This window comes from Pleurodeles waltl, chromosome 6 (genome assembly GCF_031143425.1).
Source record: "Pleurodeles waltl isolate 20211129_DDA chromosome 6, aPleWal1.hap1.20221129, whole genome shotgun sequence".
Classification (NCBI taxonomy): Eukaryota; Metazoa; Chordata; class Amphibia; order Caudata; family Salamandridae; genus Pleurodeles; species Pleurodeles waltl.
In genome coordinates, this window is record NC_090445.1 from 1,249,528,533 (window position 1) to 1,249,542,482 (window position 13,950).

A 13,950-nucleotide genomic window follows, 5' to 3' on the forward strand; every position below is an offset into this window, starting at 1 on the left:
GGGTGGTATTCCCTGACAAGTACAGTATCATACATCACAGTTGCTCTCCCCTGGGCTACCCCAGAAATTAGGGCCGCTGCGGACAACAGATATCCATTTAAAAAAGAGCACATGATTAGAGCAGTACCAACATCTTACTGGAGGGATACAAGTTGAAATGATCGTGATGACGAAGACAATCAAAGGTCAGAAGACGCAACCCACATTTGTGCATAGACTTGAAGGAAGTACGCATAAGGAATGTCAAGACGAAGTTAAGGTCCCACTGTGACATCACAAACAGTTTGGCAGGGAACATGTGTCAAACATTTAATAAAAAACATCACACCAGGTGATTTAAACAAGGCCTGTTGATCTAGAAAACACAAAAAGTCCAAAAGGGGCTTGAAAGTCCAATGCAAAACAAACACTAAAACATTCTACAGTTTTGCTAGTAAAGGGTCTAACCTGTGGGCTCCACACTAAGCCTAGTCGTTCCTGATTTTCTTCAGAGATCATTGCAGGATAGGCAGAGCCAGGAAGGCGTACAGGTGTCCTGTGCTCCATTTCAGCCAGAATCCATCTAACAAGCAAGAGTTGACACGGGTACTTCTAAGAGAAAAGGTTATGACACTTCACATTCTTGACCGAGGTAAAAAGATTGAGAAAGGGTTCCAGAAAATTGCCCTTTGCTACTTTGGAATGGGGGTGCCATTTGTGATCTGTCAGGTGCCACCGTTCAAGGATCCCGCCAAATGATTCATGACCAGGGACATTTATGACACTCCAGCCAACTCCGGAGGCGCAGATCCTCTTGGCACCGGACCTTACTTCACTCTGCTTGTAGCAGTGCCATGCAACAGTAGTATTGTCCTTGAGAACCTGTACTAGCCTCCCCTTTACAACTCCCCCAGATACCTCCCCAATCTAGCAGTGGTGCATCTGTCATCAGCATCAGCTCTGGGCAGTGAGGGAGAACGGCCTGCCACTGGTTCAATTGTGGTCAAGCACCTATCATGCAGATTGTGTGCAGTTACCTCTGAAACCTGGATGGCATCTGGCAGGTTGCCTTGGTACAGCACCCACTGGGAATTTGAATTCTACAGTATGTAGAAGTGTAATGAAAGAGCCAGATTAAGGAGGCTTATAGGTAAAGAAGTCTCAGATGGCTTCTACCGAGCTCCAGGACTGAGACTGAAACATCAGTATCATAGACCAAATTTATTGGACTCCCTGCAACAGAGGGAAGACCCTGAACTGCACTGTGTCCAAAACACCTCCTATAAAAGGAATCCTCTGCATAGGAGTCAATGTACTTTGGCTTATTCATCAAGTACACCAATGATGTCAGGATGTTCACTGTTGTCTGAATGTGGTCCCCAATTGACTGAGGGGATTCTGCCTTCAAAACTAAGGCCCTCATTAAGAGGATGGCGGCCATCAGACTGACAGCCTTGCTGTGGCGGTCTTACCACTGCGGACCAGGCAGTAAAGACCGCCGCATTACAAGCTTTGGGGTTTGGCAGAAGCCAAACTGCACAGTGCCGCCTGGCCCCCGGTGCGGTCGCACCGACACGGCTGGCAGTGAGCACCTCCAGCCCGGCAGCAGACCTCAGCCTGCCGGCCGGATTACAAGGCTACAAGCCGCCAGGCTTTCCGTGGCGGTCACCCCGCCATAAAAACCCTGGCGGTAACGCACCAGTGACAGGAATCCTCATTCCTGTCGCTGGCACACACATGCACACATGTCCCCACATCTCCATGCACCCCCACCCATCCACACACTTCCAAACACCCCATCAAACATACACATCCATCCAAACAGCACCACCTGCTCTGACACTGAAATACACACAACACCACTCACACATACGCACCCCACTCCGCAAACATTCACAGCCCCACCCTCATTCCCCTTGCACCGCATAATACACTCACTCCCCCCTTGCATACATACACTCACCCGATCTCCCCATTCACTCACACAACCACGCAACCCCTCCCCGTCCACCTACCCCATCCACAAACACTCTCCCCCCACCCCATCCAAAATCGTTCACACACGCACCCCCATCCACAATCATTCACACCCCCACCCCCTCCGCATTCATGCACACCCCGACGCCAATGCAAGCATACCTTAACACACTCCAAACTCCGCATACACACACTTGCACACATGGATTCCCACCCACTCGCTCACAAACATACTCATACACCCCCATTTGCACACACACACACACTCACACACCATACACATGCACCCAACACTCCCCGATCCCCCCCCAACCCCCCGGACGATCACCTTACCTTTTCCAGCGAGCTGGTCATCTGGGAGGGTGGGGATGGGTCCTGGCAGTTTTGCACCGCCAGCACCACCATGTCAGCAAGACTCCGTCAAGCCGTATCACTGCTCGTAATACGGCAGGCAGAGTCTTGCTGTTGTGGCGGTGCTGGCGATGCACCCGCCTCTTCAACTCCTTCGGCCAGGCCGATGGAGTCGGACTTCTGCCCAGAAATGGTCAGAAGTTCTCCAACGACTCCTAATATGGCAGTCAGCAGACCGCCAGCACTGGCAGTCTGTTGGCTGCAGCAGCTTTGGTGGTCTTTGAAAAAGACCACCAAAGCTGTTATCAGGACCTAAGTCTTCAATGTAGGGGAGAACTGGCATCCCCTACCTCTGAAGGACAGTGAACACGTCCATAACTTTCATGAGCACCCGTCGGGCACTGGTGATGTGAAGGGCAGCACATAAAATGAAAATGCTCTTGCTCATCTCTTGGTCTTCCTTACCACAGATATACAGTAGTGCGTGAGACTGCAGAATGGGTATAAGAAAATACATGCCCTGCAGATCAAAGAGTACCATCCAGTCGTCAGGATCCAGGGCAAGCAGACCCTGGGCCAGTGTGAGCGTTCTGAATTTGGCCGTCCGTAAAAAGGCATTCTGAGGAAAAGGACACTAGATATGCTGAAGTCCTACATCCTTCTTCGGCAGGAGGAAATAGCAAGAGTAGTAACCTACTCCTATTTCTGAGTCCAGAGGCCTCTCGATGACTCCGTTGGAGAGTAATGCTTGCACCTTTTGCATTAGAATGGACAGGTGCAAATCTAAGAGCCGCTCTGATGCGAGGTAAAGGTGCGACAGGGCAGAAAGAAACAAAGGGTATAGCCATGATGAATGATTTGGGGGAACTATCAGTGAGATATGAAGGAGTACCACCCTTGAAGAGCGCATTGGAGCCTGCCTCCCACAGTGCTGCTGTGCATCACTAATGGCAAGATAAAGTGGCACGCAAGCCTTTGTCACAGGGGAGACTGGAAGGGCTGATAGCCATGGTGATCTCTTATTAACTGCCAGATTTATGTCCCCAGGCAGGACTGGACTGAGGGCATGAGACAGCTGCCTTCTGGACAACAACCTTGGATTTTCCTGAAATTGTGAATTAACTATTTGGATGGGGGATGAAAGACCCAAAGAACATGACATGGCCCTACTCTCATGAAGGAGTTCTACCACAGAACTCAACTTTGAGCTGAATAGATGTGAGTCATCAAAAAGCATATCTATAAAGGGGGGCTCTAAGTTCCGGAAAAACCTGTGGATCGGATCCATGTATGGCAATGAAGCACCACTCTGGTGCAAACCGCCAACCAAAATCTGTAGTATCAAGTTTGCACTAATCACGTATTTGGATGCATCCTGGCTGTCATGAATGGTGTGAGAAAAGAGGCTCTAAACTGTACTGGGACCGACGGGAAGATCTCACCGCTCATAAGGCATGTGTGTACTTGCCCAACACACAAAACTGCACTGACCAACCTCAACGCTAGGCTAGCTGAAGAAAACGTTTTTTTCCCCCACACATCTCAAAAATCTTTTTGGGGTACATAGAGGATGAACTGGGCTTCATCTTGCCAGTAGGAGCCTGACCCAGCAGACTATGGAATAGGATGCTGTATAAAGAAATCAGGGTCGCCAGATGCTGGTCTCTGGCATCTGACTGGCACGAACAGGGCATAGACAAAGAACCAATCATGTTATCAATGAGGGCTTCACTGATTGGAAGCAAGGCTCAAATGAGGTGGCCAGACTGTAAAACGTCTGTAAGGACTTATGTTTTGACTCTAACAGTAGGACATGGAGCTCATACACTTGTTGAATTACTGTAGCCAAGAAGGCACTCTCTCCCAAAAGCTGAATTAACCCTGCATTAGAGGAAATATTAAGCTCACCATCCAGTAAGTCCATTAAAAGTCTGTCATTATAATGAAAAGCGTGGGGAGGAGATGGAGATGAGATGTGGGATTTAAATCATCCCCATTCCCACCATTGTTATCTCCAAGTGGTGGAAAGCTCTGGTCGGAGCCGGAGTCAAAATGACAATGGAGCCTCTGAGGATTCTTCTATGGTACTGGAAGCGTAGGATCAGGCACTGGTGGTGTCAGCACTGGTGTGGCTGAAGGAGGGACAGACACAGGTCTGAGAGCTAGGGTTGAAATCTGTACCAGAATCAGTGCTGAACCCTTAATGTGACCTAGGGGGTCAGACGGTGTTGAGGATGGATCTGCTTGCGATAATCTGAATGAGGGCCCCTTGCAGATCTTTAGGGCCCAACGAATACCAGATGGGGTCAGAGGAGCGCCAGAGATATGCAACGTGGCCTTGTAAAAAGGCTGCAACTGCTATTTTTGTCACTGATAGTCCAGAGAACTCTAGTGGAATCTTGATCAAGTGAGGAATCTGTTTCTCAAGTTTGAGAGCAAGATCGATTGGCATCTTTATGCCATTGTGACTTTTCATTTGATAGCGAGTGGTGGGATTGGGTCGAGTACCACTTTATTTTCTACATGGACTTCAACTTACCAGAGGACTTCACCTGAAAAGAACACTTCTTGCAGAGGCGACCTAGGAAGTGGGTGTGCATTATGGCTTCTTCCTGTGTTCAGCAACATTCAGTATTTTCAAGACAGTGTGCTCATCGCACAAATTGGAGTTATGTCTCAAGCCCAAACACCAAAGAGACATCACGTGCCAGTCTGTGACCGATACCTGTTTTCTGCAGTCACAGCATGGTTTGAAGCCTGTAGTTTTAGGAGGGGACCTCAACCACTTGCACTCTGGATTTCATTTTAGGAGTCATGGAAACACAAATTAATGTGAGAGATGAGCTCTAGATCTGTATTTTAAGGTGCAGAAATAAAGAACGGACACTGGTGCGCAGTGCTGGCATTTACGTGCAGCTAAGTTTACTCACTTCCGCTCAACCTTGATGGGTGATTTGGTGTATTGGCACACTTTTTGGGGGAATGTTATACCACCAGACTCAATTTTACAGGGCAGTAATTCCACACAGAAAAGTTGCATGAGGCTTTGGTTGTAGAACTTAGGATCTGATTTATAACTTGGCAGGCCTTTAGAAATTGTCGGAGGGGAATATTCAGTCACAAATGGACAGATATCCTGTCAGCCATATTATGATCCCATTATGTCCTATGGGAATTGTAATACAGCGGTTGGGATATCCGTCATGTTTTGACGGAGTATTCCATCCCCCAAGTTCTGAATAAGGCACTTAGCCTAGCCTCCCCTTCCCCCATTTTCTTACAACCCCCCTAACAACCTTTACCCCAGAGAACACAGAATACATTTAGTACCTGCTCCGTGCATGTGGTAAATGTATGCTTTAAACCCCAGGAACTGGAAATTCGGTGTGGGTTTACAACTGGTAAATTTGTTTGCAGATGTGGCTTAACTTGTAATTGCATAGTACTGGTGTAGTGCTACTACACAGTAACTTTACCACTCTGCCAGAACCCACAACTCGTAGTAAGTCCCTTAGTGCCTAAACTAAGAACTGTATAACCTTTCTACAGTAGTTTTTGAGCAGGACATGCTAAACAAATGTAACCGGTGCATGGCAACATAGCATTCATACCTAACTTGTCATTGCTTGCAAAGTTTTCCTCAATACCATTTGTTTCTACAATAGTAACAGTCTGGAGCTTTGGAAAAAATATTGCTTTTATTTACATAAATAAATAAAAAAAGACTTACACAAATTAATTGAGAAGCTCCTCACAAAATGAAGAAATACTGGAAGGACAGACATACTTACCTAATACTAACTTCACACCTTTCTTCAGGAGGATCTCTTTCACAGCCTGACGAACAGAGGGTTGTAGACTCACATCAGCTAAAGCAATGTGAGAGTGAATGAGAGTGACCTAGGGATACAAATTCAGAACCATTTCACAGAGGTACCAGAAACATTACTAATAACAAGTATAACAGAGTAAAATATTTTGCAAAAAGCAGACATAAAAGGCCCAGCTGCATCAAGCCATTTTGCAGTCAACAACCATGCGATTATGCATCCACATAGTATTTTTTTGCTACTTATTAAGCCCTTTTTGTGACTCTGTAAATTACCTCGCAAAATGGGTTTAACAACTGATGTCAAAATGTAGAGTGAAAGAGGAGTCTCCTCCAAAATGTGATTCAATATAATATGTTTCAAAGTTCTAGGACCATACTGCTGTTGCAAACCATTGATCAGTTTTACACACAACACATCAAAGGAAGGGGAACTTTTCATTTGTAAAACGTCTAATGCAAACTCCGGGGGAACGGAAGGAGGCAGTTGTCCGAAGGACTACTGCCTGCTACCCCCCCCCCCCAATGTGTTCCCAAAGTGGATTTATTTATTTATTTGTAATCAGCAACAGTTCCTTTAAAGAAAAGTGGTTGCTCAAAAAAAAGTTTCCTTTTGAAAACGCAAATACAGGGATGGTTGTCCGAAGTTAATTGCAGATCACCATCTACATATTTGTAGCCAATCACCGGGGGTAGCAAATATCAACCTGCCTAATTAATATACTGTAGGCATGTCTTTCTAAAAATCCCTGTAACTGGAAGGTTTGTGATGTGACCTATTATTATTAGTATATATGTTGAATCGCAAAATCAGACACAAGTCGCAAAAAGTTGTTCTACAATATGCAACCACTTTTTGCAAACTGCCTCTCAGTACACTTGGTGCAGACAGAACAATCTGCAATAACAGCAGTTTGTGTATAAGTGTGTTTATGTTGGAGCGGGCGATCTTTAAGGGCAAAATGTGCCATCATAGTGGCTTGGGACCCAGGATTGGTGCCCAGAAGGAATTCTCCATTGTATTTCTGTATTACATAAATGTGATGTAATTTCCTGCATTTGCTATGGACACCTCATTCTTCTTTTTTAAAGCTTAAAAACCTATATATCTGCCACAACAATGACAATAAAAGTGCATTTCTGATGGTTATTCTGCACCTGCCCAACAGGACAGAATAATCGCTGCGTGTCATAAGACACCCATCTAAATTGAAAGTGCGGTGCAACTAGATTCAGATTAAGAACAGTTTAAAACAAATATTCACCCTTAAAATGAAACTGAATTCCTTCCTTTAATAGCACCTCTTAGAAAGGAACAAGCGTTGACACAAATCGTGGGAGAATCTAGGTACTGGAGGTAGTCCAGAGCAGAGAGGGAGGAGGCAATAGGGAGTAAATATAATTTAGTAAGGGCCTCATACAATTTGTGCAAGAAGACAACGTGCAACACAACAAGCTTTGCAAGTAGACCTCATCAAATGGACATATCATAACGCTAGGCGCCTCAAACTGCCCCAAGGGGAAATTAAGATGCCATCTTATAAAACCCAATCAGAACAGTGATAATATAATTGTCTTCCAGTTAGAATCCGTCCACCCCAGATATGCTGCCATTCCTGGTATGTCAGTCAGGGCTTCACAGGCTCTGACCATAGTTTTAGAATATTACGTTGCTGCCCTGAGATTCTGTTGGTTCGTCTTAAACAAAGATTTAACCTGGGCCACGCCTTCCTTAGTCAGGGTTTCCAGATTATAAAAACTGCGAAACATCCAGATCACCAAACAGACTTGGGTGAACCAGAGAATTTTTAGCCCTGTGCACACGATACACAGTCCATAATAATATCCGTGCTGAAGGCAGCGTAAGGATTGGTGCAAATTGGGCAACACAACAACACAGGGGCACAGTAAATAGAATCCTCCATGTCCAACTCCTGATACCAGATAAAGGTGGAGCTGGTGGGTGGGTACCCAGGAGTCCCCTCAATGCTCAGTATGGCACCCCCTGAAGTATCTTGGAGTTACTATACCCCAGATACCTGCAGCATACATCATAATGGAGAGATATTTCTCCTATATACCTCCAAAAAAGAGGGCCACCGTTTTTTTGCCAGTGCGTCTAGTCAAACAGACGACATACTCAACAGAGCCTGGGAATTTCAGCCTATCGTCTAATATACAGGGCCCCCCAGTTCCACTTAGAATCAAATACCACACCTAGGTAAGAGAAGTCATGGGTGAGTGCCACAGGGTGTCCTTGTAAGCTAATGTCCCTCGTCTTAAACCACTTCAGTCCACAACATGATGAAGGTTTTACAGCAATTAACAGGCAATCCTAGGGAACCCATAAAGGCAACAAATTAATGAAATTGTAACTTAAGATCACTGGGGGCCCTAGAAATCAAGACAGCATCATCCATGTATAACAATACGGGGACTTTTATCCCAGCTATCACAGGGGCATCAGAAGCTTTAGCGGACAGGAACCGGACCTAAACAATTAATATATACTAAAAATAAAAGCAGGGCTAAGACACACCTCTGTCGGACACCACAGACTATCCTCAAGCCCTCTATCCTTTCACCTGAGGGGTCAAACTGGACTGAGACAGAGAGATCATAATGAAGAGCTCTCAAGAATTGATCCACATCACCATCATTCCCCCAGAGCAATCAATATTTCCCAAAGGCGCAGGACAATTCCATGAAAGCACCAGTGTGCCAAATTTCTTGGCTGGAGATCCTTCCAGGGTTAGGCCCTGCTTGCACTTTACCATCATAAACCGCCTGAGGAATTGCAGGGTGAACAGGCTGAAATTTTGCTATACGAAAGTGCATACAGCCTAAGGCATCATACAGGCAGCCAACATATGTTCAACTTGCAGTAATAACACTAAGGCATAAAGATGAAGCTAACACAGTAATTTAAAGACTGGCGCCAACAAGATGGCCCAGCCAAGCCTCCTCTGGGCTCCTACACGCATGCACGGTCCCCCCCTTGGCCCTGGCACATCCTGTGTCGTGGGAGTCAGGGTGTGTTTATCAGCACTATATGTGTCAGGGCTCTTCCTCCACAGATCAGCAGGTTTGCAAAGCTGCTGCTTCCCATGCTGCGGGAGTCAGGTCGCGCTCATCACCGCTAGCAAGTGAGTAGCCACGTGGCAGGGCTCCTCCAGACCCGGTTTCCTCCTGGGACAGGTACTCCCACATACCCCACAGATCAAAAGGTTTGAAAGCTGCTGCTTCCTGCGCCGCCGGAGTCAGGGTGAGCTTATCAGTGCCACCAGGTGCATGACTACGTGACAGGGCCCCTCCTCGCCCGGTTTCCTTCTGAGGCAGGTAGTTCCTCACCCCACAGATCAGCAAGTTTGCAAAGCTGCGGCTTCCGGCATTGCACAAGTGAGGGCGTGCTTATTAGCACTAGAAGGTGCATGGCTACATGCCAGGGCTCCCCCTTGCCCGGTTTCCCCCGGGACAGGTAGTCCCTCAACCCACAGATCGTCTGGTTTGCAAAGCTGCGGCTTCTTGTGTCGCAGGAGTTAGGGTCCACTTATCAGTGCTAGCAAGCACGTGGCTCTGTGGCAGGGCTTCTCCTTGCCCGGTTTCCTTCTAGGACAAGTAGTCCCTCAACCTACAGATCGGTGGATTTGAAAACCTTCGGCATTCTTTAGTATATAGTAAAGTAGGTGTTTTAGGAGTATCCTATAGAACGCATCATTTGTACTAAAATATTAATTGATCTGTGTCTTGTAACAATGCTAGTCCAAACCTGTTTGAACATTAAAAGTAACTAGATGTGTGTGGCTTTTCTGTCTTAAACCATATTTAAAAAGTATGTCTTTGGAATATGTGCTAGATGTTTACTTAGTTGCTTTGAGGGTTGACTCTATACAAGTCTGTCTACTGATTTACATTTTTCTTGGCTTTCTTTGGAGGCGGACTCTGCGTCAATCCTCTTGCTGAACTATACTTAGTTCTGGCTGATTTACTTGCTTTGAAGGTCACCTTTCGTTAATCCATATTTTGATTACCAATTTCTATTGGGATTTAAATTGCTAACTCCCTAGCTAGCTACTTTTTGCCTTCTGTAAGAATCATAACTTTGAATAAACCTTTATGATTTTGATTATGAATGTTGTCATGCATTAGTTTGTTTGATTTGACTTGGACTCACAAAGTCTTACAAAGACTGAGAAAGTCCCAATCCTAAACATCAATCCTCCTATTTATTTTAATCAGAGCATCAACACTAGCCATTGCATGGTTTCCCTGAATTGGTGCTCCCCTTTCCCTGAATAATTGTTTCCTTTCAATGTGAATTTCCATTCATCTCGCTTTCACTCCACCACCATACTCCAACTTTTTATTGGTCATCCTTTGCATAGCTTTACTTAGTGCAGTCCTGATATACTCATCTTCACTCTCAACCCTGCTCTATCTGTACCTCCTCACTTATACTCTCCTCCTTAATTCCCACTCTCCACTTGCACACATTTTGCTCACCCTTTCCCACAAGTCCCTCTCATGCAATGAACTCACCCACACTCTCTGTAGGGCCAGTGATATATTCAGGATGGTAGCTGAGTGATATTTTAAGACTATAGGGCCTCAACTCATTTTTAACTTTGGAAGGCAGGAGAGGCTGCCAGCCAAACTCTTTCAGATGGAAAACAGCCACTCCAGTTCTCCGCCCACTGGCCCAATTATGAGTTTTCCACTAGGCCAGCGGAATACTCACCACAACATTGACGCCAGTGACAATGTTGTGGTGTGTCGGGTGCAGCAGCAGTGAAAAGCGCAATGTGGCTGTCCATGGGGGCCTCAGTATTGCCCATGCCAAATGCATGGGAAGTGCTGGGGCCCCCATGGGGGCCATGTAACCCCGTCTCTACCAGCCTTTGTATGGAAGTGGAAAAATAAATTATGAGCTTCATAGCATGAATTATTATTACTGTTATACAGATTTGTAGAGCACAAGTCTACCTAGATAGGGTTTTCCTGTGCTAAGCTACTTCCGATACCACAATACAACCTTCACTACTACAAAAAAAAAAAAAACAGCCACGTTTTTAACTGTTTATGGAAAACTGAGAGAGCAACATGTTATCATAGCAAGGGGTAAAGGGTTCCACAACTTGGGACCTAAGAAGAAAAAAAGCACAACCTCCTTAACTGGGTTAGCAAAGTAATCTTTTGGGAATTACAGCAAGATCGAAATTGCTTAAGTGCAATGACCGATTAGGTGTATATGGTGACAACCAAGATCTGAGGCAGCCGGGGCCAGAGTTGGATTAAGCATTTATGCATGTAGCACAGTGCTTTAAATTGTACACAACGTTCAATTCTCAGCCAGTAGAGATCACAGAGCAGGCTGGCAGTGGAAGAAAACTTTGGTGGAGGGGAGGGTGAAGAAAGAGTCCATCCTCTTAATTAGGCCATTTGAAATGCCCAGATAGAAAATATTACTGTAATCCAGCAGGAAAATGATCAAGGCCTGGATTACGTTTCTTTGGTTTTAGGCAGGAAGATAGCCAAGAATTTTCCTGAGCCATCTCAAAAATACCAAAACAGGTAGACAAAACCTTGGTAATTTGGTGACTCATAGTCAATCTGTCATCAAGCCAAACCTCTAGATTCTGGACTACATGTAATGGGGTAGGAACAGTACCCATCGCACCAGGCCACAGATGAGGTTCTCACATGTAGGGAAGGTTGCCCACCAACAGAGCCTCAGTCTCATGCCTACTCAAATTAAGGGAGTTAGCATTCATCCAGGATAAAACTGGTGTAAGACATCTGTTCAGAGCCTCTACGCTGCGCTTCTCCTGTGATGACAGGTAGACCAAAATCTGGGTATCAAAATATTTGTAGCAGTGGGTGGAATATATCATTAATTAAACTGTATTTGCTAGATAAAGCCCTCATCTGGCGCCACTTGCCCTTGTTACACACTTCTGCCCAATCCTAAGCAATTAGTAACTCTTCAACATATATATTAATAGAGAAAGTTGACTCATTATACATTGCTATAGCAGTAAAATGTCAGGGCAATTACATAGTCTTTTAATATTTCTAGATATGCTCACTGCATATTTTTGCAATTTTCATTGCTGTGAAGCACAATCACATTCATTTTCATTTCAATTTAGGGAAAGTCTGTCTTTGCCCCAAGGCTTTAATTCAATGTTTACTATAGTTTGTGACTGTCAATACAAGACAATATACAGCCAGCTTAAAAGATCTGTCTAGTCTATTTCTATAGTTTGTCATCTGTTCCACTGCCCAGTTTTCTTTTATGTGCCTACAATGAAATATCTGATGAATGATGGGGAAAAGCAGGGTAGGACGATATCATAGATGGTTATGTTTGCACAGCTGCAAGTGTAGGTGAAAGGCGTTTTGTTGATACAGGTAGCATAACCAATACACCAGCCACTCTGTTGTTTCTAGGCATGGCTCATGTTGTGTAGCTAAAAGACATTGCCTGGCCCAATATCTGGGGAATAGTAGGGGGCATTTTTTACTCTCCTACATTCCACTCCTCCGAGCGCCTTGTTCGCTGCAGAGAAACTAAGGTGTGCGGCAGGGCCCTCTAGAGGGCGCTGAAGGGCGTACCCCTCCTTCTACATTCCACAAAATCCTCTACGTGCACCTTGAAGGCTTGATCTTCCCCCTGCCAAGGAAGATATTCCTTCAAGCGAGCAAGAAGTATTTAATTAGCCTTCATAATCCTCTCTCAATCAGGTGCCCTGCTCCAGATAAACGGTTTCTCCTGCTGAGCGTAATCCCTGTGCAGCCCGTTTTAATTAGAAGGGCGACTCAACGTTACCTTGATACACAAACAGCCAACAAGCATTGCCTTCTATAAATTACTCCCTGTGTAGTGTGTTTCCCTATTGGTAATCCCCTACTTAAACCTATTCACCTGAGCAACCATGGCAGGTACAGCTAATGATTTTTGGGAGTTGGTGCAGGAGAAGCAGACACTACTTCCCATCCACGAGGAATTGGTGGATGCCATTGACACATCCCTTGAGAGGGCAATCTCTTGGGCTTTGGATCCCGTGAGTCAGAAGATTATTGAATTAACTACATGGCGCAGTATCTTACCCCCGGCTGGGGAAGGACTGAGGCTTGTGCCTCCTTTTGACACTCTGGAGGCCACTGAGGGCAAGGGCAAAGCCAGGCCAGCTGCCAAGGTTAGGGCAACCCCTGAACCTTTGAAAGGCTTTGCCAGGCCTTCTTATAGAAACGCCTTAATGTCCTAGGTGCGTAGGAAGAGTCCCAGCCCAATAATACCCCTGATGACAATTCCTGCTCCCTCCAGGGAACAGATGACAATACCGGGGAGGATTCTGACTCCCCTGATGGGGATCCGGGTAATGAACCAGGCCTGAGCAGACCGTGGCAACAGGAAGGTGGCGTCAATAAACCCAGGCTGGAAGAGAAAGGTGAACAGGACTCCCTGGGGGTACCGGGTATGCTGAACCTTGAAGACATTTACTGCCTCAATCGGTTCCCATTCCTTGGGTGGTGAGATATGTGGGCAGCCACATTAGGAAACCCATGGACCAGGAGGTAAGAGGGCACCTGTGGGTAGAGTGCCCCAGACCCTCTTTGGCCAGCAAGATGGCAAGCACCCTGGACCCCAAGATGACAACACTTATAACCAAATTTATCAAACACCCTAAGAAGCGCACTGATTGATCCAAACAATCCTGCTAGGACAAAGTATGGGCCCTCTTACAAAAATTCCCGATACGGCCGAAGATGCAAAGGATTCCGGCCACATGATTGACTTGGCTATCCTGTTA

At 45.8% G+C, this 13,950-nt stretch overlaps 1 protein-coding gene across 1 annotated transcript in view; it reads right to left on the minus strand.

The window, feature by feature from the left end:
• The window catches only part of AIFM2 (AIF family member 2), a 409,481-nt gene that overhangs the window by 189,691 nt on the left and 205,840 nt on the right, over positions 1 to 13,950 (minus strand). Inside the window, exon 7 of the mRNA XM_069240557.1 lies at positions 6,099 to 6,207. Coding sequence (XP_069096658.1) covers positions 6,099 to 6,207 — 109 coding nt within the window. The remainder of the gene's footprint in view (positions 1 to 6,098; positions 6,208 to 13,950) is intronic.